This window comes from Castor canadensis, chromosome 8 (genome assembly GCF_047511655.1).
Source record: "Castor canadensis chromosome 8, mCasCan1.hap1v2, whole genome shotgun sequence".
Taxonomy (NCBI): domain Eukaryota; kingdom Metazoa; phylum Chordata; class Mammalia; order Rodentia; family Castoridae; genus Castor; species Castor canadensis.
Window position 1 is genome coordinate 153,661,590 of NC_133393.1, and position 21,887 is coordinate 153,683,476.

At 49.4% G+C, this 21,887-nt stretch overlaps 1 protein-coding gene and 1 pseudogene across 9 annotated transcripts; one reads left to right on the forward strand and one right to left on the reverse strand.

Annotated features, from left to right (window-relative positions):
- Window positions 1-570: 570 nt before the first annotated feature.
- On the forward strand, window positions 571-688 carry LOC141426045 (5S ribosomal RNA; annotated as a pseudogene).
- Window positions 689-2,917: 2,229 nt separating this feature from the next.
- Rtl6 (retrotransposon Gag like 6) lies at window positions 2,918-21,433 on the reverse strand. Of its 9 annotated transcripts, XR_012451031.1 has the most exons (5): window positions 21,237-21,433; window positions 17,109-21,053; window positions 11,714-11,953; window positions 9,715-11,087; window positions 2,918-3,920 (listed from the first exon to the last, which is right to left on the reverse strand). XR_012451031.1 is itself a non-coding variant. In XM_020167431.2 (2 exons), exon 2 carries the CDS (start codon window positions 20,822-20,824, stop codon window positions 20,105-20,107), a length of 720 nt encoding a protein of 239 aa, XP_020023020.1. In that variant the 5' UTR covers window positions 20,825-21,053; window positions 21,237-21,433; the 3' UTR covers window positions 16,171-20,104. The 9 variants fall into 9 exon arrangements, 1 of the variants encoding a protein (XP_020023020.1); XR_002212662.2 differs by lacking the exon at window positions 2,918-3,920 and having other exon boundaries at window positions 6,203-11,087; window positions 17,492-21,053; XR_002212656.2 differs by lacking the exon at window positions 2,918-3,920 and having other exon boundaries at window positions 6,203-11,087.
- Between the last annotated feature and the right edge of the window lie 454 nt (window positions 21,434-21,887).

Consider the following 21,887-nt stretch of genomic DNA (forward strand, 5'->3'; position numbering starts at 1 on the left):
GAACAAGAGGGGACCAGCTGCCTGATGAAAAAACGAAGGGCTGAGCTTTTCCTGATTTTTCTAGGGGAGGATGGAGGCTAAGGTTGGTAAGTTTCCACAGCAGTTTCAAAAGATTCCCTATTGTGCAGAAGCACCCTGGTCTTGAGGTTTGCTGCTGCCAGGCAGGGACTGAACCCAGGAACTGCTGAGCCCCTCCTGCTGTTTTGTGCCAGGTTTCTTGCACAAATACAGGGCTTCGGGGAGTGGCCTGGCCCTGATGATGAGGCTGGGGAGCTGCAGGTGATGTGCTGCTGTGGATTAGAAGAAACGCACACCAGCTCCAACAGGCAGAGGGCCAAGTTCATCCTGTGCTATTTTCTTGGACAAGACATTTCCCAAATGATCACCATGTCCCCAGGCAGTGCCGAGTGGAGTCTCACTCAAAGGTTGAGGCAGCAAAGCAAACAGACATGCTATGAAAACAGAGACGCTGAGATGTCTTGGTCACCCTTCAGACATCTGCAGAGGGCAAAGTGAAGAGCCAGCATGTCAGCAAAAGAAGCCCTCGAGACCCTAAAAAATAACCTAGACATCTATGGCCATACCACCTTACACGTGCCCGATCTCATCTGATCTCAGAAGCTAAGCAGAGTTGGGCCTGGCTAGTACTTGGATGGGAGACTGGCTGGAATACTGGGTGCTGTAGGCTTTAAATAATAATAATAAACAAACAATAAAAAGTAACCTAGGTAACTGTTATCACAACCCACAAGGCAGAAGTGTTGTCTGCAGCAAAGCTAGGAGATGAATAATGTATTGCCCAGCTGGGTGCCCTCCAGGATTAATGACTATTTATTCATTTGTTTGTTTGTTTGTTTGCAGTGCTGGGGGTTGAACCCAGAGCCTTGTGCATGCTAGGCAAGCACTGTACCACTTGAGCTATGCCCTCAGCCCTTTTATTTGTATTTTGTTATGACATAGGGTCTTGCTAACTTTGCTTGGGCTGGCCTTAAACTCAAGATTCTCCTATATCCACTGAGATGGAAATTGCTGGGATAGCAGGCAGGCATCACCATGCCTGGCTAAAATTAGTGCTTTTTTTAAGCCAACTACGAGCAAGTAAAATTGAAGGGTTTATTTAGTTTTTCTCCTCAGTAACACTGGGGAAGAGGGGCTCATTCTGTAAGGGCTGTGTTTCTGCTTGGACAAGCTGCCTGACATCTGAGTGGGCTCTGGGGGCTTCCGGAGGGCATGTCATGGGTTGAGGATTTTTTCTTGGTAGCAGGATTGTGAATGTACCCACTGTTCCTTGTGTTGCTGGCATTTTTGCTTTATTTCTACAGAGGCTATGTTATTTGGCCTCACTATGTTATCACATATTGTAATGTGTCATATTACGAATACAGAATTGCTGCATTGTTCTGGTGAATATAAACCTTTATCATCAAAGTGTTTCTAGCCTCCAGTGACTTTTCTTTTCTGCTACTCTGCCTATTAGCATACAGTGTCTGACTTTCTATGGGTTAGCGCTCACATGGTGAATACTTTTCCCTTTCCTTTCTACTTCTCTGCATGCCTAAGTTGTAGATATGTCACTTGTAAACAACCTACTGGGTTTTGAAAAATCATTCTGATGTTCTTTGTGGTTTAACTGGAGAATTCGTCCCCTTGAATTTTAGTCTAATTTCTGATAAATTTTCTGATTTAAATCTATTATCCTAGATTGTGTTCTTACGTGTCTAACCTCTTCATATGCCCCTTTTTCTCTCTGTCTTGCCTTTGGGGGTTGAGTATTTTTTATTGTTCTACTTTTATCCTTTCTTAGTTTGGCTACTCTATTGTGGCTCTCCTAGAAATGTCGACATTCTTCCTTTCATTATTAGAACAAATCATAATTGCTGCTCTCCTACTTCCCCAGGCCTAAGATCTTCCTCCCTCCCTTCTTGCTTTGCTGTGCTGGAGTTTGAACTGAAGGCAAGCAACACCTGAGCCATGACTCTAGTCCTTTTCTCTCTGGTTATTTTGGAGATAGGGTCTCACTTGTCCTCCCAATCTCTGCCTCCCAAGTAGCTAGGATTACAGGTGTGAGCCACCAGCACCCAAGATGTTTCTAACTCCACTTAACCACCTTCTCAACTTTCATAGCCTTATGTTTGTGTATTTCAATTCTGTATATATTATTAAGTTCCTTTCAAATATATATACTTGTTCATGTCACCTCGGGGTCACCAAAAACAAAAAGACAAAACAAAAAATGTATACACGATCCATTCCTCTTTCTCTTCCCCCCCTTTCCCCTCCCCTTCTCCTCCTCTTCCTCTTCATCTTCCTTCTCTTCCCCTTCCCCTTCCTCCTCCCCTTCCCCTTCCCCTCCCCCTCCCCCTTCCACTTCTGCTTTGCCTTCCTCCTCCCCTTCCCCCTTCCCCTTGATGTTCCTGTTCCCCCTCCTCTTCCCCTTGATGTTCCTCTTCCCCTTCCCTTCCCCCTCTTTCTTCCCCTTCCCCCTCCTTCTTCCCCTTCCCCCTCCTTCTTCCCCTTCCCCCTCCTTCTTCCCCTTCCCCCTCCTTCTTCCTCTTCCCCTTCCTCTTCCCCTTCCTTTTCCTCCTCCTCTTCCTTCTCCTCTTCCTCTTCCTGCACTGCTGGATGTTGAATCCAGGGCCTTGAGCGTGCTAGGCAAGTTCTCAATCACTGCACTACATCCCCAGTACTTGGGGGATACTTGGATATTTTAACAATTTTATCAAAATAGACTTTACATACCATTAAGTTTTCCTGCTCAAAGTACAACTCATTGCGTTATAGTTGATGTGCAGAGTTGTACAACCATCACCAAAGGTGACTTTAGGCTCAGTCACTCCCCATTACCCACCTCCCAGCCCCTGGCATCCACCAATCTACTTCCTGTCTCTACTACTGGAAAGAAAAATAACCGAATATATAGAATTTAAATGCTTCTTGTTTGCAATGGAGTTTTAACATTTATATGCTTTTATTCATCTGAGGCTTATTAAATAAGTCTAGCAACTTAGAATTATGCAGTCTAGTGATTTATGCCTGTAGTCTTTAAATAGATTTTTGTTTCTGGCTTCATTCAGTTAGCACAATGTTTTCAAAGTCACCCCTGCTATGGTACACGTCAGTACTTCACTCCTTTTTACTGATGACCAATATTGCACACAGGACAGGTCCTCTTTTGTTCATCTACTCATGCTTTGATGGACATTTGTGTTGTTTACACATTTTTTACTTTTCTGACTAATGCTACTGTAAGCATTGACTAGAAGTTTCTATGGGGACATTTGTCTTCAGTTCTCTTGGATAGATACCTACAAGCAGGACTTGTGGGACACACAATAACACATGTCTACCATTTCACAGACCTGCTGGCCTGTGTGGCAGCACTACAGTGCGGTCCTAACACGTGTGCAGGAGTTCTAATTTCTCTGCGTTCTTGCTGCTCTAGCTTTAATCGTGGTGCCTCCTCCAAAATTCAGGCTGAGACTTAATCCCAGTGCCAAGAACTTCTCCCGGTTCTAAGAGTCATGACTTCTGGGAGGTGATTCATCATGAGGGATTAGCACCTACAGGAAGAGAGTACACTCTTGTCCTTTGTCCCTTCAACCATGTGGAGACCCAACATTCCTCCCCTCGGGTTGGAAGTAGAGAGCTCTGCCAGTGATGGGGCTCAGGAACCCCTGCTCTCAGGCCCTCCCTACCCACAGCCTTAAGAAACGTCTTCTGAGCATATGGGTTCCCCTTCTTCCTCCTGTTTCTTCTAGATCATATCACTCCCATTAGGTGAACCCACTTCTCAAGCTGGACTTGGGTGTAGGGACAAAGGCCAAAAAAGTCTTGCTGGTACCATTCTGCTCCTTGCCTGACACGTTCCCTGGACCCCAGACCCCAGGACCAGAGAGGAAGCTGGATCACTTAGTGCTCACCTAAAGGAAAGAAGAAATACAAGAAAGAAATACAGTCTTGCCACAGGTATGTTAGACCTACAAGGGGGTCATTTAAGAAAAGATTAAAAATAGATTATGTTCTTTTTTTTTTTTTTTAACAATGATGAAGGTAAGATTTTGGAGCTAGTCTGTCTGTTCTGAATCTGGGCATCACTCACTTCCTGGGTCACCTGCTGGTCACTCCGAGCCCAGCCCTTCATGAATGTCAGCACTAAGCCTGTGAGCTAGATGCTACCGCAGCCCCTTATTTTACCCATTTGATGTAAGGAGCTCATATTGCTCATTCCTCTGGTGCACTTTCTATAAGTGGCGCTGTGAGGATCTCTGTCCTGCTGCCACACAAAAGGAGAAATGGGAACAAACGCTCTGTTGATCATCAGGGCCTACTCAGATGTGTCACAGTCACTGCCACTATCAGGTTAGATGTGTACCAAACTTCGGGGGAGAACCTGCAGATGGCAGAACTGGGATCCTGGATTGTGACAGGTGGGTGGGGCACGGATTGGGGGTAGGGAGAGAGACTCCCAAGGCATAGAGAAGTATTTCGTGGGATGAATTCTGGGGCCTATTAGTTCTGAAAGACTATCTGAGGGAAGACAAGGATTCTGTGATCTGAGAAATGAGTTGGGAACTTAAACTAATTATCTTTAGACATTCTAAATGGACATGGGAATTTTTAGGATTCTGAGAAAAATTGCAGGGGAGGAGAAAGGACTAACCCTTCAGTAATCCTGTCCTCGATCTAATTGCTGTGGAAGCCTGATATCTATCAACACCTGGTAACAGCCCAGCAAGTTTATGGTTTTTTAATGTATAAAGTTGGGTTCTTTCTCACCAACAGGAACCCCTGGCTTAGAGAAGGAAATGATAAAAAATAACAAAAGTTCATGAATAGGAAAGAGGAAAAACAGCAGGATGTTTTAAAGCAACAGCTTATCCTTTAAAAATAAACACAATGAATAGTTGATCTCTGACGAATCTAATCCATAAAGAGCAAAAACAGGTTAAGGGAAGCAGAAGAAAGGGGACAGACAAGTACAGAGGAGCGCCTGAGAGAAGGCTCATGCACAATTTTGTACTGATAAATTAAAAATCTCCATGAAATGGACAATTTCCTATTAGAGTGCCCAGAATGATTCAAGTAGAAAGAGCTGATATGGGCTAAAAATGCCACTTAGCATCCCAGTTGGTACAGAAACTTCAGCCCATCGGCCGTGATGAGACAGCAAGTGGACTCGGAGGGCGAGTCCCCAGGAAAGAGGCAGAACTCCTCATCTGCGGGAAGAGTTTATCTAACTAGAGGCCCAGGAGCAGCAAGAGGAAGCCACCAGGATCGGGATTGGGAGCACTTGAGCCCAGGTCACAGGAGGGGGGACCAGCCCAGTGATCAGCAGGCAGAGTGACCGCGATGAGACACGTGCGAGACTTGTGCGAGGAAAGCTGTCTGTGCAGGGCAGGGCTGGGCTGGGGCGGGGCCACTTTGCGGGCGCTGTCCCTCTGCTGGCACGGCCATGGGCGTGGGCTCCACCACGGCGCCATGTGTGCACACATTTGGTGTGGGTGCATTTACCTAGGACAAGGCTGAAAGGAACACATCCCAGGAATAGGGTCCAGCAGTGCCTCAGTCTGTCTTCTGTTGCTAAAACTGGGTAATTTAAAAGGAAAGGAATTTATTTGGGTTTATGATTCTGGGGCATGGTGCCTGTTTCTGGGGCTTTGTGTGTTTCCACTCATGACGAAATGTGGACAGGCTAGTGGGCGTATGTGGGAACGACATTGAGAGATAACCTTGCTTTAATCCCTCCTAGTGACCTAATCTCCTCTGGAAATTCCCACAGCCTCTTGACACTGTTACCCTGGGGACCAAATTCTAGCATGAATCTTGGTAGATATGAGTCATATTCAATATTAGGGATGTGCTGGGTGCCTGGTGGCTCACGCCTATAATCCCAGGTACTCAGGTGGCAGAGATCAGGAAGGTCACGTTTCGAAGCCAGCCCAGGCAAATTGTTCTGTTCTGTGAGACCCTATCTCAAAAAAACCCATCACAAAAAAGGGCTGGTGGAGTGGCTCAAGATGCAGGCCCTGAGTTCAAGCCCCAGTACCACAAACAACAACAACAACAACAACAACAAAACAGGGAAGTGAAGGGACAAAGAGCAACTTCCACTTCTATTTTCTGTGCTACTTCCATTTTTCTAAGTGTGGATTATCTTGTACTTAAACAGTCTTATTTAAAACTAAGAGGAGAGGAGCATAGGTTAAAACTGAGAGCTCTGTCTCTAGGTTAATTTTATTAATTTCTAAATTTTCAACAGTGAACATGTGCAACTTTTATAAATAGAATGAATCAGTAAACATGATAAAAAGTTAAGTTCATGAGAAATAAGCACTGCGTATAAATAGCAGAGACATATTTGAAAAGGAACAGAAATGAAGGACAACTTGCAAATATTTCAAATTGAAATCAGTCTGAGTCAAGAACAGAAAGTCATTTTCCCTTCTTTTCTTGTCTTTAAGAAGCCAGAGGAGGGTCAGGATGTGGAAAGGCACAAGAGACCATCGCTCCCGACCTAATAGTGAGGCAAGGCTGCCTCAAGCAGCCTCAGCTCAGGGTTTTCCTTGAGCCTACGAGACAGCAAAGACCCCCAGGGAACGGAGGGAAGTGAATCCCAAAATTGAGCAGCCCCACTGAGGAGAGGCGACATGACCCACTGGGGCTGCTGCCCCTGTAGCGCCAAGGAGGAAAGGGGCTGTCATAAAGACAGGTAAGGGGAAGCAGGTGACATTGTAGGAAGGTCTTAAAGGCTCTGGCCATCTAGAACAGCTGGGTGTCAAGCACCCTCAGAGGCCACACGCCCTTGGTCATGGGCTCTTCCCATGGGCCTACCTGGTGCTCACCAGAAATACTGGGGCGGGCCAGTGCTGTCTTTGCATCAACCTAAGGAATGGTCCCCTGCCCGATCCTCCTCTTCCATCAAACTAGAGCTCTCAGCTCCTGAGGGACGGACAGGAAACCCTCCCAACCCCAAGCCCCCAGAGGTGCTGTGCTCGGGGGAGTAGAAGCAAAGCTGCCTCGGTCTATCCTAGGAAATTTGAAAATGAAGAACAGATAAATGAAAGTCAGCAGAATAAGAAGGAAGCAAGAGGACAGCAGAAGTCACTGACATGGGAAAGGGAAACAGAGAGCGACCTGCTGAAACAGAAAGAGGTTCTTTGCAAAGGTCAGTAATGTTGGCAGACTCTAATCAGGACGAGGAAGGAGACAGGTGGAGGAGACGCAGATCACTGATCCTGTGAGGTGACAGAGAGGCAGAGGACCTGGAGTCCTGCCCACCTTGAAAGGAGAAAAGAGCACGTACGAACAACTTCATGCAAACGAATGTGACAACTGTGACACAGTGCACACATTGCTTGAAAGACACCCCCGCCCAAGGCTCACAGATGACAGTGAACCCTACAGATCTGTGGAAAAAACCAATCACCTGGCTATTACAAAGGAAACCTCAGGCCCAGAGGGTTCCACTCATGTTCTATCAGACATGGAAGGAAGGAACAATTCAGCCTCATACACGCTCCCAGAAAATACAGGGAGCAGGAACTCACTGCCTGGCTCATGAGGCGAGCAAGCGTAACTCTAACACTGAGATGCTGCAGGAAAGAGAGTGAGATCAACACCCCTGCCCATAACCAACACCAAACATTAGCCAGCCAAAGGCGACAGTCCACAACAAGGGTAGCACTCAGTTTCTCAGTTGTGCTTATCCCCAAAATGTAGATTGGTTTGTCATTTGAAAATCAGTTTAACCCACCATATAACAATGAAAGAGAAAAAAAATATTCTTTAAATGGATACAGAGAAAATATCCATTTATGATTTAAAAAAAAAAAAAGACTGGCACGTAAGAACAGATGGAGATGTCCTGAATCTGATAAAGGATGTCTGCTATTTCACATGGTCACGTGGTCATGATGGTGACCAGGCACTTCACAGGGGACTCTGACAGTGCATGTTAAAGCCCTGGACAGAGCAAAAAGACAAGAAAAAGAAGTAGAAGGTACACAGAAAGAAAAGATAGAAATGAAATTCTCTTTGTTCACAGCCAATCAGATCATGAATGTAGAAATCTGAGAAACGACTGTGAGAACTTACAAGTAAGTCCAGCCAGGTCACACAAAAAAAGCAAATACAAAAATTGGCTTTGCTTTTATACATGAGCAACAAGTAACTGCAAAATGAAAGTTCCTTTTTTAAAAAAAAATTCCATTTACAACAGCATCAGGAAATCTAAAATCCTGAGGAATACATTAACTAAAAACTGTTAAGACATCGCTGAGAAAAATTAAAGTCCTAAATAAGACGAGTGATAAACCCCATTCACCCAGCGGAGGGCCCAGTGTTATTTAAACGTCGTTCAGATTGATCACTTGAGTCAATGTCTTCCCAGTCATAGTCCCAGCAGACTTTTCTGTAGAAATTGATGAAATTATTCTAGAATTCAGATGAGATTTGCAAAGGACCTAAAAATAGCACTGCACACGATCATCCTCTGAGAACAGAAGTGTTCCAGTGAGCATCTTAAACGTGGCCATTGTACCCAAGGAACTAAATCTTTAGTTTTACTTAATTTTAACAAATTAAATTTAAATCACCATGTTCGTCTAGTGATTTTCTGGATTGGAGTTCAGAGCTGGAACACTGAAAGCCCTCTAGGAAAGAAGGAACACCATTGAGGAATTTACACCCTGACTTCAAACCTTACAACGAAGCCAGAGTAATGAAGTCAGTGTGGTGCTGGCAAGGAAATAGACAAATGGACCAATGGAACACTTGATTTTAAACATCACCAGAGCAATCCAATGGAGAAACAAAAAATCTGGCTATGAGTGTTCCCAGAGCTAATAGACATATCCATATGGGGGAAAAAATCAACCCCCACCTCAAATCATCCACAAAAAGTTCATTTGAGAGGAAGTACAGACCTACAGGTTAAAAAAAAGTGGTAATTACTTTAAAAGAAATCAGAATATCTTTGTGTCCTGAAGACGGAGGAAAGCTTTGGGGCTGGGTGTTTCTGTGTTGACACGGGGGAGGGTTCATGGTGAACCTAAGATGGTGGGTTTCTCAGCATGTGGAATTAGAAGAACACATCCTGAAGGGTTTCAGAGCCAAGTGTACGGGTGTCTTTAGTAGGCATAAAAAACGTGATGTCACGGGTGTCAGTGGCTCACTCCTGTCATCCCAGCTAATCTGGGAGGCTGAGATCAGGAGGATCATGGTTTGAGGCCAGCCCAAGCAAACAATTCAGGAGACCCCCATCTCTAAAATAACCAGAGCGAAATGAACTGGAGGTGTGACTGAAGAAGTAGAACACCTGCTCTGCAAGCATGAAGCCCTGAGTTCAAATCCCAGTGCCACCAAAAAAAATGTGGTGGTGGACAAAATGAGGTAAAGCAAGTGTAGCACATTGTCCATTGTAGGACCCAGCTGGCAGGGGTACGGATGTTGACATGTTGACAGTTCTTGCAACTTTATGTGTGTCTGAACAAAGAAGGAAGCAGCACTGGTGAGCAAAAGCAGGCTCAGAAGAGTTAGAAGTCAGGGGATGGAGAAGAAAGCCACTGTGAGACACACTACTCCCCACCAAAGTGGCTGCTGCTAATGTCACATGGAGACCGGGAGAGGCAGCAGCAGGAGCTCGGGTACACGGCCCAAGCAAGTCCAACTGGCCCAGAATGTGTGACAGTGTGACAGCATTAAACATCACCTTACCTCCCAACACAGCAGACCTGCTCCTGGGTGTTACCCAGGAGCAATGCAAACCGATGTCACGAGAAGACTTCCTCCGGCATGTTCCTAGCAACTAGATTCACATTTGTTCAAACCAGAACTGGGCATCAGTGTGGCAGATCCGAGGAATAGATCCTTAATCAGTGAGAAAGGTCACAAAGTGCTGACAGTGTGCGTGCATCTCACAAACGCAAGGCTGAACTTTTACCAGAGCTCCCTGAGCCCGTCCACGTGAAGGTGCAGGACGGTCGGAGCTGGTCTCTGGCACAGAAATTACAACAGTGGTCCCCCCCCCGCAGGGGTGGGAGAGGCTGACAGGCAGGAGGCGCGAGGGGATCTTCCCGGTGATGGAAATAGTCATATTTTGATTTAGTGACATGGCTGCATGCATTTGTCACATCATATTGAAATATACATTTAAATTCTAGTATTCCACGGTATCTAAATTCCACCTTATTTTTAAAGAAATATACACGATATATACATATCATCAACCAGGGAGGAACAGCGGGTAGAAGTTTATATACCTCCATAAACCAGAATACTGCAAAATCTTTAAATATCTTATTTTTAAATAACATTTTAACGACACGGTAAGCGTGTGTCATATTAGGTCAAGTTCACAATGGATAGTGTGTATGCAATATAGCCCAGACTGAGCAACTATGTTCCTGAGTCCAAGACCTATTGATTTTCAGGCTAACTTTTCCTTTCAGGACCACAGTCTGACTTGGAGGCAGAGGCTGCTCCAGCCCCCAGCAGGCCTCTCTCACACACAGCCCCTGCAGCCTCCCCAGCCTGGGCCTGAACCACCACCCTCCTTCCCTCTCCGACCCTGTATGACGGGCACATAGGCTCCTTCTTCTCCTCCACGAGATGAGTTCTCCACAAGGGCAAAGCCTGCCCTGGTCATCACTGTCCCTCTGCTTCCAGAAGGGCCCCTGGCACCCAGCAGGGGTACAGTGAACAGTGTCTCTGCGGCTGTTTTTCTCACTCAGATCTGAAATTTCTTCCAAACGCTCCAGGCAGCTGGCTTGCCACAGACGGCATCGCTCTGACACGGCCTTGCTGCCCTGAGAGCTCCTTCTGCAGCGAGTACACCGGTGTCTTCTCTGCCTCTCCTTGTGACTGATCTAGAGCTGTTTTGTTTTCCACAACTTAAATGAATTATGTGTAGCTGGTTCCTGAGGACTCTTGTCTTGCTGGGAGTATAAATAGAAGCAATTTCATCTCCTGCCAACCCCAGTCCAAATGGAGTTTGCTGAACCTCTTTTCTGCGAGGTAGAGCCGGCAGATTCCAAGGTTCCTTGTCACATTCATCTTTCGAATGACCTCTTGGTGTTTAAGATGAAGCCCTGTTTATTTACAAGAAACGTTCAGCTCAAACGCAATCGGGGTTGTGACTGGAGCTCTGGGGGCCTCTCCGACCTCCTCAGGCCCCTCCTGATGCGACTTCCCTTTGCCTGGCCAGACCATGTGTGTCCAGGGGTGGGGGCAGCTCTGAGGAAGAGGGCAAGGGCAAGGGTCCCTGGCAAGGTGGGAGTCTCTGCTGCCATCCCCTGCTGCTCTCTGAGTGTGCCACTGGCACCTCAGGCCTTCAAGACCTACAGGTCCCTGACGTTGTCTGGCCACCCCAGTGCTCTGACACATGGTTTCTCATGTATCCCACCATGGGGGTCCTGCGACTCAGTGGCTCCCATCTCTGAGGGGTAGGGGGTTCGTACATGCTGGGAACTGGAAAGTAGTGCGGACAGTGACAATCCCCCTCCTCCAATTTGCCCCCTGATCATAGGACAAAGGTTACTGGCCAACTAGACATCCAGTAAGGAACCCAAACACCCTTGTCCCCTTATTAGAAGTGACTTCCACCTGTGTGTGTGTGGGGGGGGTGCAAACAGTGCTCATCTCACCATGTTGGGGGGTGGGGAAGGAGATGACACTCCACCATAGGCTTCCATGAAGAAGTGTATAGGGACCCTACCTGGCACTTACTGCTTCCTGGGGGGGGAGGGGACGTGGAGGTTTCTGCTTCACTGGCTGCTCTCCTCCAGTAAGTCAAGGGCCCAGGTCCCTCCACTTCAAGGCCTACAAGGGCATAAATCAAGGTGGTGGGAGGGCAAGGAGTACAGAGGACCCACACCAATGTTCTGTTGGTTAAGATCAGTCATCTAGCCACGGCTAGTTGTAAGGAATGCTGGGAAATGTAGTCTAGCTTTTTGCCCTGGAAGAAAACAGAACAGGTTTGGTAAAGGACCTGCTGGGCTGTGCAACATTTTGGTTCTGGCAAAGTGGTCTATCAGTGAACCCCATTCCAGTATAGGAGCAGATGTGACAGCTCTCCAAGCTTAAGTACAGCTCATTACTGCATTCCATTCTCAGCAGCCTGTTAGAGGTGGGCCTCAGCAGGTGTGTGCCTGGACACCTCTTGCGGGTTCCATGCAGTCATTGGACTTTCTGCTTCTTGAGAACACTGCGGCCTGTCTAGAGAGCTGGCAATTTCTCCTGGCTTCCTGGTGTTTGGGGGGGGGAGTCACCATCAGGATTCTGTGACTACTGGAACCTTTGGAATCTGGGTTTCACAGCTATATTCAGAAGTTCTGGAACATAGGAAGGACGATTGAAAGAAGATTTAGACCCCAGAGCTAAGTTTGTGACAATCAGTTGTCTGGGGTGGAGGGAGGGCAAGAGGGAGGCCATCTTGCACTGGCAACAGGACAGGGGTCGTGCAGGGGATGCCTGCTGGCCTCTGTCAATGTGCTAAGAGGAGAAAATAAAATTACAAAACGTTACAAAGTCATAGAAAATGCCATGCTTTGCAAGAGGTGAATTTTATGAAAAATCCAAACGAATCAACTTTGAATTTGTAAAAAACATTGAGCTTCCAGTGTAATGAGAAAGCCAGCAGAGAAAGCCAGCTTCCCAACACGCAGGAGCTGCTCAAGAGCTGAGAGATCTCAGGTGGGGGTAGGTGGATGATCTGAGGGTAGGAAGATCCAGCCAAAGGGGAAAGTGCACAGCACCTCTGCTGTGGTTTGTGCCACCCCAAAAGCTCATGCGTTGGAAACCCCCAAATTCTTACTAGAATTGGGAAGTGGGGCCTTTGGGAGGTATTTAGGAGTAGATGGGGTCATGAAAGTGGGGCTCTATTATGACATTAGTGGCCTTGTAAAAGGAAGAGACCCAAGCTTGTATCTTGCTCTGTCTCTCCACGCAATGCCCTCTACCATGCTGTGATGCAACAGGCAGCCCTCACCAGGTGCTTAGAGCCAGGCTTAGACTTCCAACCTCCAGAACCATGAAGATAGATAAACCTCTGTCCATTATTACAAAGTGTACGATATTCTGTTATAGCCACAAAAAACAGACCAAGACAGCATCTGAACATACAGCCACAACAAAACAGCACACGGCATGCTGAATCGGGGGTCCATGGGCCTGCCTGTGTGCATTCATAGCAATGACAGAGCCGGGCATGGTGGTGCACAGCTGTAATGCCAGCAAGGATCACAAGTTCCAGGCCAACATGGTCTACAGAGCAAGACCCCTGCCAAAAAAAAAACCTAGCAGTGACAGTCAGCTTGGGAAACCATCTTGCACTGGCAACAGGACAGGGGTCGTGCAGAGGATGCCTGCTGGCTTCTGTCAATGTGCTAAGAGGAGAAAATAAAATTACAAAACATTACAAAGTCATAGAAAATGCCATGCTTTGCAAGAGATGTGAATTTTATGAAAAATCCAAACGAATCAACTTTGAATTTGTAAAAAACATTGAGCTTCCAGTGTAATGTTTCTAGTCAGGGCTGCTATCACAAGGTGGCCAAAATGACACTCATTTGTCATGGTCCTGAGGCTGGGAGGTGCAGTACACAGGCGCTGGCTCAGTCATTGTCTGGTGACAGCCTGTTTCCAGGTTGCAGAGGGCCAGCTGGCTATCTCTTTGTTGTGTCCATTCACAAGGCTCCACTGTTTGACCTCATCACTTCCCGAGGCCCCCCACTGCCCAACACTATTAGAATTTGAACATGTGGGGGCTAGGGATATAGTTAGCCATCACAGCTAACAGGAATTTACAACAGCGTATAGCTCAACATTCCTAATATATTCAATGAGTAACCTATTTGCAGGAAAAAAAAAACCCCTCTGCCCTGCAAGGGCAGGTGGCCCTGAGGAACTGGAAACGCCACTGATGTCTGTGGGATCAACTGAGACAGCCTAACCTCTACATGTCCACAGAGTGGTCAGAGAAAAGCAGGATGGGGACCACCCTTCCCTGCCTCTCAGCAGCACCCTCAGTTGACACAAAGGGCACTGTGGATCCTGACAGCACATCCTGTTGACAATAGAAAAACATTCCAGGATGGGGCTGCAGGAGCATTTACCATCCCAAAAACCATAAGCAAGTTAAATTTCCGAAGGAAAGGACCGTTGTGGCAAATCCAGAGATTTGTGGGCTTGGGGACCTTGTCTGCCTGTGTATAGCTGCTCCGGGGTGGCCTGTGTGACGTGGGTAATGTACCCTCCACTGCTCAGCCATGGCACCTGCCCTGAAGAGGTCAGGTACTGGGTTAGGTACACAGAGCACCATCTGGTGGGAGAGACCAAAAAGGTCAGTGACAACATAAGGTGACAACTTTTAATAGGTGTGAGCTTAGTGGGGGAGGGGGCAAGGGGACAGTGATCAGAGTTTCTAAGGCAAGCAGTGCCAGCTCGTCTCAGCATCACTGAGGGGGAGCAGGAGTCAGCCGCAGACCAGCCTTCCAGGCCTGAGAGGGCAGTGAAACAAAGCAGCTCTGAGGACTGTGTGGAGACACACTGGAGGCCCTGGTAACAAGGCAGGTGCTGGGTGGAGACCGGTGAAGGCAACACCCAGACTTCTGGCCTACAGACGGCATGGGCAGATGGGAGCCTTTGGGCCACCAAAGGGCCAGGAGTCCACCAGGTCAGGTACACCAAGTCCAGAGGAGGAGCACATATTATAGTCACTAGGGAAGAGGCCAGTGGATGGGTCAGGGCCTGCAGCTCCATACTTCCGGTCAGGTGTGGGTGTGTGTGTCCCAGGTGGGCACTGTGCACACTCACCTTGGGCACAGCAGGGCAACAGGTGAGCTGCCAGGACACACACGTTTACCACCAGTCCCACCTGGCAGTAGTTACAGGACATGCATTGTGGAAATCAGGGCTGGACCTTCTGCCCGCTGGAGGAAAGGGCACCCAGCCTTTGACAGCAGGGTTTCTGGGGGCTGCCCTGACTCTACAGGAACTCACCAGAGCTATGATGCTTTTCCAAGCTCTGTACCTGCTACTGGGATTTCCAGACTTCATTGGACTTCCTTGTTTTAGTCATCTTGTGCGAGAACAGCTGAGAAAATCTGGTGGGGGAGGGGGAACCTGAGCAGATCTGAGCATAAATAATAAAACCCAAACTAGGGGGCACTGGGCAAAATGAACAGATCCACTGAAGAGACAGAAAGTGGGTCTCTGATCCATGAGGTTCCACGTGACCCAAGAAGGAAAGAACATGCATGAGGGAGAGAAAGACCTGAATATATGATGTCGATGTCGGGGTATTTAAATCTTTGAAAGGCCATTCAGAACCTCATCTTGCATTTCATGCAAATTAATTCCAGAAATAACTGTTTATTGAGAGAGAAAAAAGACCCAAAGTTTAAAGCAGTGAAAGAAACCACATAGGCCACATGGGATGCAGACCAGAGCTTAGGCGGGGCAAGGCCCTTTTCTGGGCTGTGACCTAAAACTGTTTCAAATAATACTACAAAATGTCGTGTACCTCTCCCACTGTTCTCACGAGGGCACCATGGAATTTTTCAGAGGCTTTAGGACACATGGTCTTGCCAAAGAAAGTACAGAAGCAGTTCTGAGACCTCAGCTGCCTTCTAGTAAAGTCAGACATGGAACTTTGTAAAAATGTCAAACAATGCCACTCTTCTTCACCGATGTATTGTTTGTCTTGGAAAATGCAGTTTTCATTAAAATGTGATGTTTATGTTGACATGCCATGAGTTTCATCCTATTTTTAAATTAATATTTTTAAACTTTATAACATGGCAATAAAACCTCTCTAGGCAAAAACTCCTTGGGGTCCTCAATGACTAAGAAGGCAGAGATCCTATGCCCCACAAGTATGAGAACTGCTCCTGGGCCACAAACACGGTAGCAGGGACCATCCCTTTAACCACCTGCAGACCCCAAGGCCTGTCTCACGCTTGTGCAAACGATGTGACAAATGTCCCCCAGGTGTTGCTGAAGTGCTAGGATGCAGCTGCGAACAACAGACAAAACACAACTGTCTGCTTCACCTCATAGCCTAGTAGACACTGTGCTAGAGAGGGACTGACTGACTGCATATGTCAAGATCTCAGTAAGTTAAAATATACCCACAAAGTAAGAACCTGGAAACATCTGCAGCAATGACACACACCAGGTTAGTATCTTTAATACGGAAAGAACTCATACAAATCGATCAGACCCCCATCAATAGAGCAGAGTCCACAAAAGAAGAAATACAGTTGTTCAGTGTGAAAAGGTATCCAACTGAGCTAAAACCCAAAGAAATGCAGACTAAAGCACTGCCGTTTTTTCGTTATGAAATTAGCAAACATTAGTGCGATGGTAAGGCCCAGGAGCAGAGGGGCACGCTCACCCTTGCTGGTGGCAGGGTAAACGGACACAGAGATTTCTGGAAATCATTTTGTCAGTAGGTAATAAAAACCTCAAAGGTCTTCACAGTCTTTAATTCAATAAACCCACCTCTGGGAATCGACCCCAAGGAAATAACTTGACATTGGTGGGAGGGGAGCACAGAAAAACAAAAACCTCTGCACAGATATTCATCAGCTTTTAACAGTGAAACTTCTAACAGCATTGACGCCACTTGGCATTGCTGTCCCTCTGCCAGGTGGAAGAGTTCACGGCTATTTCAAAGTAAAGAAGTGACAGCACGGGGGATGCCTGGGATGTGTTCAGTGGACAGTCATACCACAGAGCTACCAAAGGCAGTGTTCCAACTACAGAAAACGTAAAGAAAATGGGGGGTAGGGGGCACCTTTTCTCTCCTTGATTTCCAAAATTTCTGTAACATACATTAATGAGGCCAAGGGGGCAAGAAGGTGTTAGTACCATTAAGTGAGGAGCTGGTCTCCTCCCCTCTGTTCTACCTTTTCTGTGCTGGGCCAGCTGCCACCAAATCCAACATCAGGTCTGGGAGAGATAAGTGAGGGTGGCAGCTCCCAGCACCCTGAGGAAGGGGAACTGCAGCACTCCCTCCCCCACCTCCCCAATTCTTGCTTCCTCCCCCAGAAGCCCCATCCTATGGGGCTTAGCAAACACTCACCAAGCAGAGGGAAACTGAGTCTTACCTCTAAGCTGGAGGACAGAGGCCTCTGCCCTCTGCCCTCAAAGCTCTTCCTCAGAGGGTCCTTTGCAGTGTGACCCCGGCTTGCTGCTAGGTCAACTTCAGCCCATGCCAGCTTCTCATGCCATGCTGGATCAGCGGTGACTATCCTCAAGATAGCAGGCATGTGAGCCAGGGCAGTCCTTTGGCACCACCACAGAGTATTTTCAAACCTCATCACATACTCACCTGTGGCCAACGCAACGTGTCTTGGCTGTTTCCTAGAAGTCACCGAAATGCTTTAGGACATGAAGTTCTGCCAGGTCACACTACACACGAAACCTGGAGTCACCACTCTGCCAAACCCCATCTCCAAGTATACCCTACAATACAATGAAGCTTACTTACCAGACGAGGTACGTGTAGACCAGAGGGTGGTCACAATGTCTCAACAGCGATGAGACATGTAAAACTCCTCCACGTGCACTGATTAACGCCACTGCTTGTCCCTGTCATGTCCTGCTCTCTTAAAATTTAGACAAATTATAACCCCAAAATATTTACAAAGCACCTTCCTTCCCCACTTTCCCCCTCAGCTTGGACCCCAGTCTCTGTGTTCTCCCTCTGAGGCTACATGGGCCTTGGGTTTCATCCTCTGGCTGAGGACTAAGATGTCCCTAGAGCCACGATGGGCTCTTTAGCACCTCCAAGCAATCTTCTTCCAAGTCCAAGGTGGAGGGCAAGCCCTGACCCTCTCTCATCTGCTCCAGGTTCCAAGTTGCAGGGAGCTATCGAGAAGGTCCTACACACAAGACAGCACTGACTCAAGCCCACAGAAGAAAGCACCAAGGACAAACAACAAACAAATCACGAGACACAACAGGACAGCAGCTCCACTAGGCAGGACCACCCAGATGCAAAAGGCCAGGCAGCACATGTGGAGGGGGAAGTAGCCAGCCTTCCAGATTCTGAAGCACAGCACCTTAGGCAAACAGTACTGTCACAGAGCCACCTGGGCAGCCAGAGCAGGGGGCATGACAGATACACTCTCCTTTCATGGTCTCCTCCCCTGGCCAGGCTGACCACGTGGAAATCTTCCTTCCAGTATCTCTTCCCCATCAGGCCCCCATTTCCCTAGGAGCTGCTATATGTTCTCCTAGGTACACCTCTACCTGGCAGGCACAGGTCCTAACAATACAGCTGCTGGAGTCAGAACAGGGAGGGATCTGTGCATCTCTCATTAGCGCCCCCACCCAGGGACGCCCACTGGGAGTGTGCTCTCTGTGCCTGCTCAGTGAGCACCATGGTCCCAATGGAATGGCCTAGGCCGATCCAGAAGACCTGAGGCCTGTGTCCAGGCCATTATTCAGCAGGGCAACTGGGCTAACAGAGTTTACAATGAGCAGGTGCTATGGTCTGCGAATCCCAGCAGCCACTGGATACCCCTGACTTTGCAAGGTGGCAGTTGCTTCAGATCGCAGTCCCTTTCCCAGCAGCATCAAAACTCTCTGGGTGAGAGGATGGGTCCCAGGGCCATGGCATGGCCGTCTTTGGGTGGACACAAGGCAGTCCTTCTGTAGTTAAGCCAAGACTACTCAGACAAGGGCAGGAGAACCCAGGGAAGACACCCCATCTCCCCAGTCCAGGTGGTCTTGTACATGCGGTTCTTTTGGCATTGAAATATGGCAGGATGTCACAGTTCAAAGGGCTTGGTCACAGAATATGATTTCTTGGTTATCTCTCTGAGGAAGCCAAGACTGTCCACTCTGAGGTACACCTCTGTTCAGAATCAGAACATCGGCCAGTTCTGCACCGTCTCCACATTAGAACCAAGGCAGTCCATGTCTTTGCTTTACAAAGGGCACCCAGACCCTGGTGGGGACAGCCAGAGGTAGATAATGCTGCCTTAATGCTGTCTCCAAGAGAAGCTGGTCTCCAGTTATGACAGTCTTGGACAAAGGCTAGACATAATGGCCAAGGTCCAGTGAGGGCAGGCCACAGGCATCTTTGGGGACTAGAGATGGTGTGGGTGGCTGAAAGACTGAGACAAAGGCCACATGGCACTTGGATGGAGAAGGGAAGGGTCTGGAGCTAGGTGGGGCCCACCCCAGAGCAACATGGGCAGAGGGATGACTGGACACTAGCAACTTATGAGCCTTCCACAGAGATCTCAGGCAGTAAACAGGGTCACTAGTGTCCCTCCCTCAAGCTTGCCATGTCTCTTGGTATAGACATCACAAATCCATCAGGAGCAGCCTGATGGAACTGCCCAGGGTGTCAGGTCCACAATGACCTTGTTTACCAAGCAAATTCCTGAGTCCCCCAACTCCTGGTGCTGTCAGAACTCTGGAAGTAAAAGACAGGCATGAACAGAAGGGTGTCCTCTGGGAGACAGTTCTTTGCTGCAGTCATGGGGCATACTGGACTGTGTAGGGGTGGAGAGACGCCTCTCCCAACAATCCTACAACCACACTTAGCAATCACTTGGTCACTGACAGCAGGAAGGAGGCCCAGCCTGCTCCACTGGCCTTGGTAGGGCTGGTGACCAGCTGTGGGCGGGTCAAGCCACCACCTGGCCAAACTGGCTTCTTTCCATCCAGAGCTCCTCAGTGAGAGGAGGGCGACCAGGCAGGGAGCTGTGGCCGGCTCTTGCAGCAGAGTGTGCCGCAGAAGCATCCGTGGATGGGGCTGAACTGGAAGGGATGGCACAATGGTCTCTGGGCGTGCTGTGGGGTGGGTGTGCCTGAGTGGCAGAGTTGTGATCACTGGCATAGCTGGGGTTGCAAGCAACAGAGAGGGAGGCATGCACCAAGTTGTGGGTACAGAGCTAGCGCGTAATAGGAAGCACAGCAAGGTGGGTACCAGGGCACCCAAGGGTCGCAGGAAGACCTCCTATGGAACAAGAGTGGCAGGAAGGGAAGTTTCTAACAAGGCGATGCTGTTAAATGGATATTTCTTCTCCGCAGCAAAGAGTCTATGCTATCTGCATGGCTGCAGATGCTACCAGGGTGGAGGTGAACCCTAAAGGTTCCGTGCTCGGGTGGGAAGAGCTGGCGCTGGACTGGTCCCGTTGGAGGCTGGATGCACTGGACAGGGCCCTGGGCCAGCGGCCGCCAGCTGGCGGCACAGCATCTGCCGCTCTCGCACAGCCCTATTGGAGGCGGAAGTCTTCCTGATCTGGGCGCGCCGCGCATGTCGCAGCGGGGACTTGTAGGTTCTACGCAACTCTGCCAGGAAGCCCTGGTAGTTGTTTCGCAAGGGGCTATCAGGCTGCATGTGGGGGATGGCCCACTTCTCTGCTTCCCCAGTTAGTCGGGACACAAGAAAGGCAACTCGCTCAGCCTCACCCGGGAAGCGGGAGGCCTGGAAGATCATGAATCTGTCCATCTGCATCAGGAACCCTGCCAACTGGCCGGGGTCTCCCGAGAAGGGCTCGGGCAGAGAGGTTGGAGGTGTGGTCATGGGTCGAGTTCCATTGGAGGTGATGGCAGAGATGGGTGGGGTGATTTGCAGAGCTCCCGGGATGCGTGCCCTGGTGCGCAGCAAGGTCAGCTCGGCCATCACGCTCTCCAGCATGTTGGTGAGGTTGGCCTTCTCGGCCCGCAGTGTGGAGGCCTCGCGCCTCAGCGCAGAGTTGGTGAGGCGCAGGGAGGTCAGGGTGTCGATCACGTCATCCATCTGGGCGTTCGCAGCGGATGCCGAGGCCGGGCTTTCGGCTTTGGAGGTCTGCGGTTGGACCATGCTGGCCGGTCAGCCACGGGCAGCAGGGGCTCCGGAGCACCAGGACGCGCGCGGGGCCTTGGATGCTGAGCAGGGCGGGCCCAGTCAGAAGTCAGGGCAGGGCGGGTGCAGGACAGATGGGATGCAGGGCAGGCGGGGCTCAGGCCTCAGGATGTCGGCCTGGTTTGGGATGCGGCTCCTTGTGCAGGCCTCACCGGGCAGCTGGCCTCCAGGCCGGGCTGTTCTGGCGCTAAAGGATTAAGAGGATGTATTTACAGTTCCGATCGCGGAAGCGCGGGGTCGGGAGCGGCTCGGTCCGCAGGAGTCCCCCGCGCCCACCTGGGGGAGAACAAAGGGGGCTGCACCTGCGGCTGCCGGGCCCCGGCGCTGCGACAATGATCGGGCTGGGAGTGGGGAGGTGGCGGGCGCGTACCTGGGGTCTCCGCGGCTTCTTCCGCGGCTCGGTCAGCCGCACTGGCCGCACCAAGATGGCCCGCTCGGGGGGAACGCGACCGGGCGGATGAGTCACCGCGGCGGCCGGCCGGAACTGCTTCCTGGTCAGCGCGGCGGCGAGCGCGACAGGCGGCCTCCAGCAGGTGCAGCGCCGGCCGGGGGGGCGGGGCCGGGTCGCGGCGGAGGGCGGTCAAGGCGCGGCCTTTGTGCGGGCGGGGCTGGCGCAGCGGCGGCGGGGACCAGGGGACCACGCACGGGCCGCGCTGGTTGCCATGGAGACCGCCCGTCCTACGAGCGCGCGCCGGCAGCCGACGTCCCGCCCCCGGAAGTGACGTCGCGGATCCGCCTCCCGGGCCTCGGCTCCTTGACCTTCCTCAGCAGCCAATCAGCGATGAATGTGGTTACTGCTGGTTTATTATCGCGATGGGTGTCCTGGGTTTTCTCCTTCATTCTTTCCAAGAGTGCTTGCAGAGTTTCCTGTAGTCATTGCATTTAGTTTTTAAATGAACTTGACTTTTATTATTGTGACTTGAATGTAAATTCAGTTTAGTAAATCTTCAGAAGTCTAAAAACACCTTTCATTTCTTAGTGACCTTCTACCTAGAGAGAGCACGGTAGTACCGTTTTAATA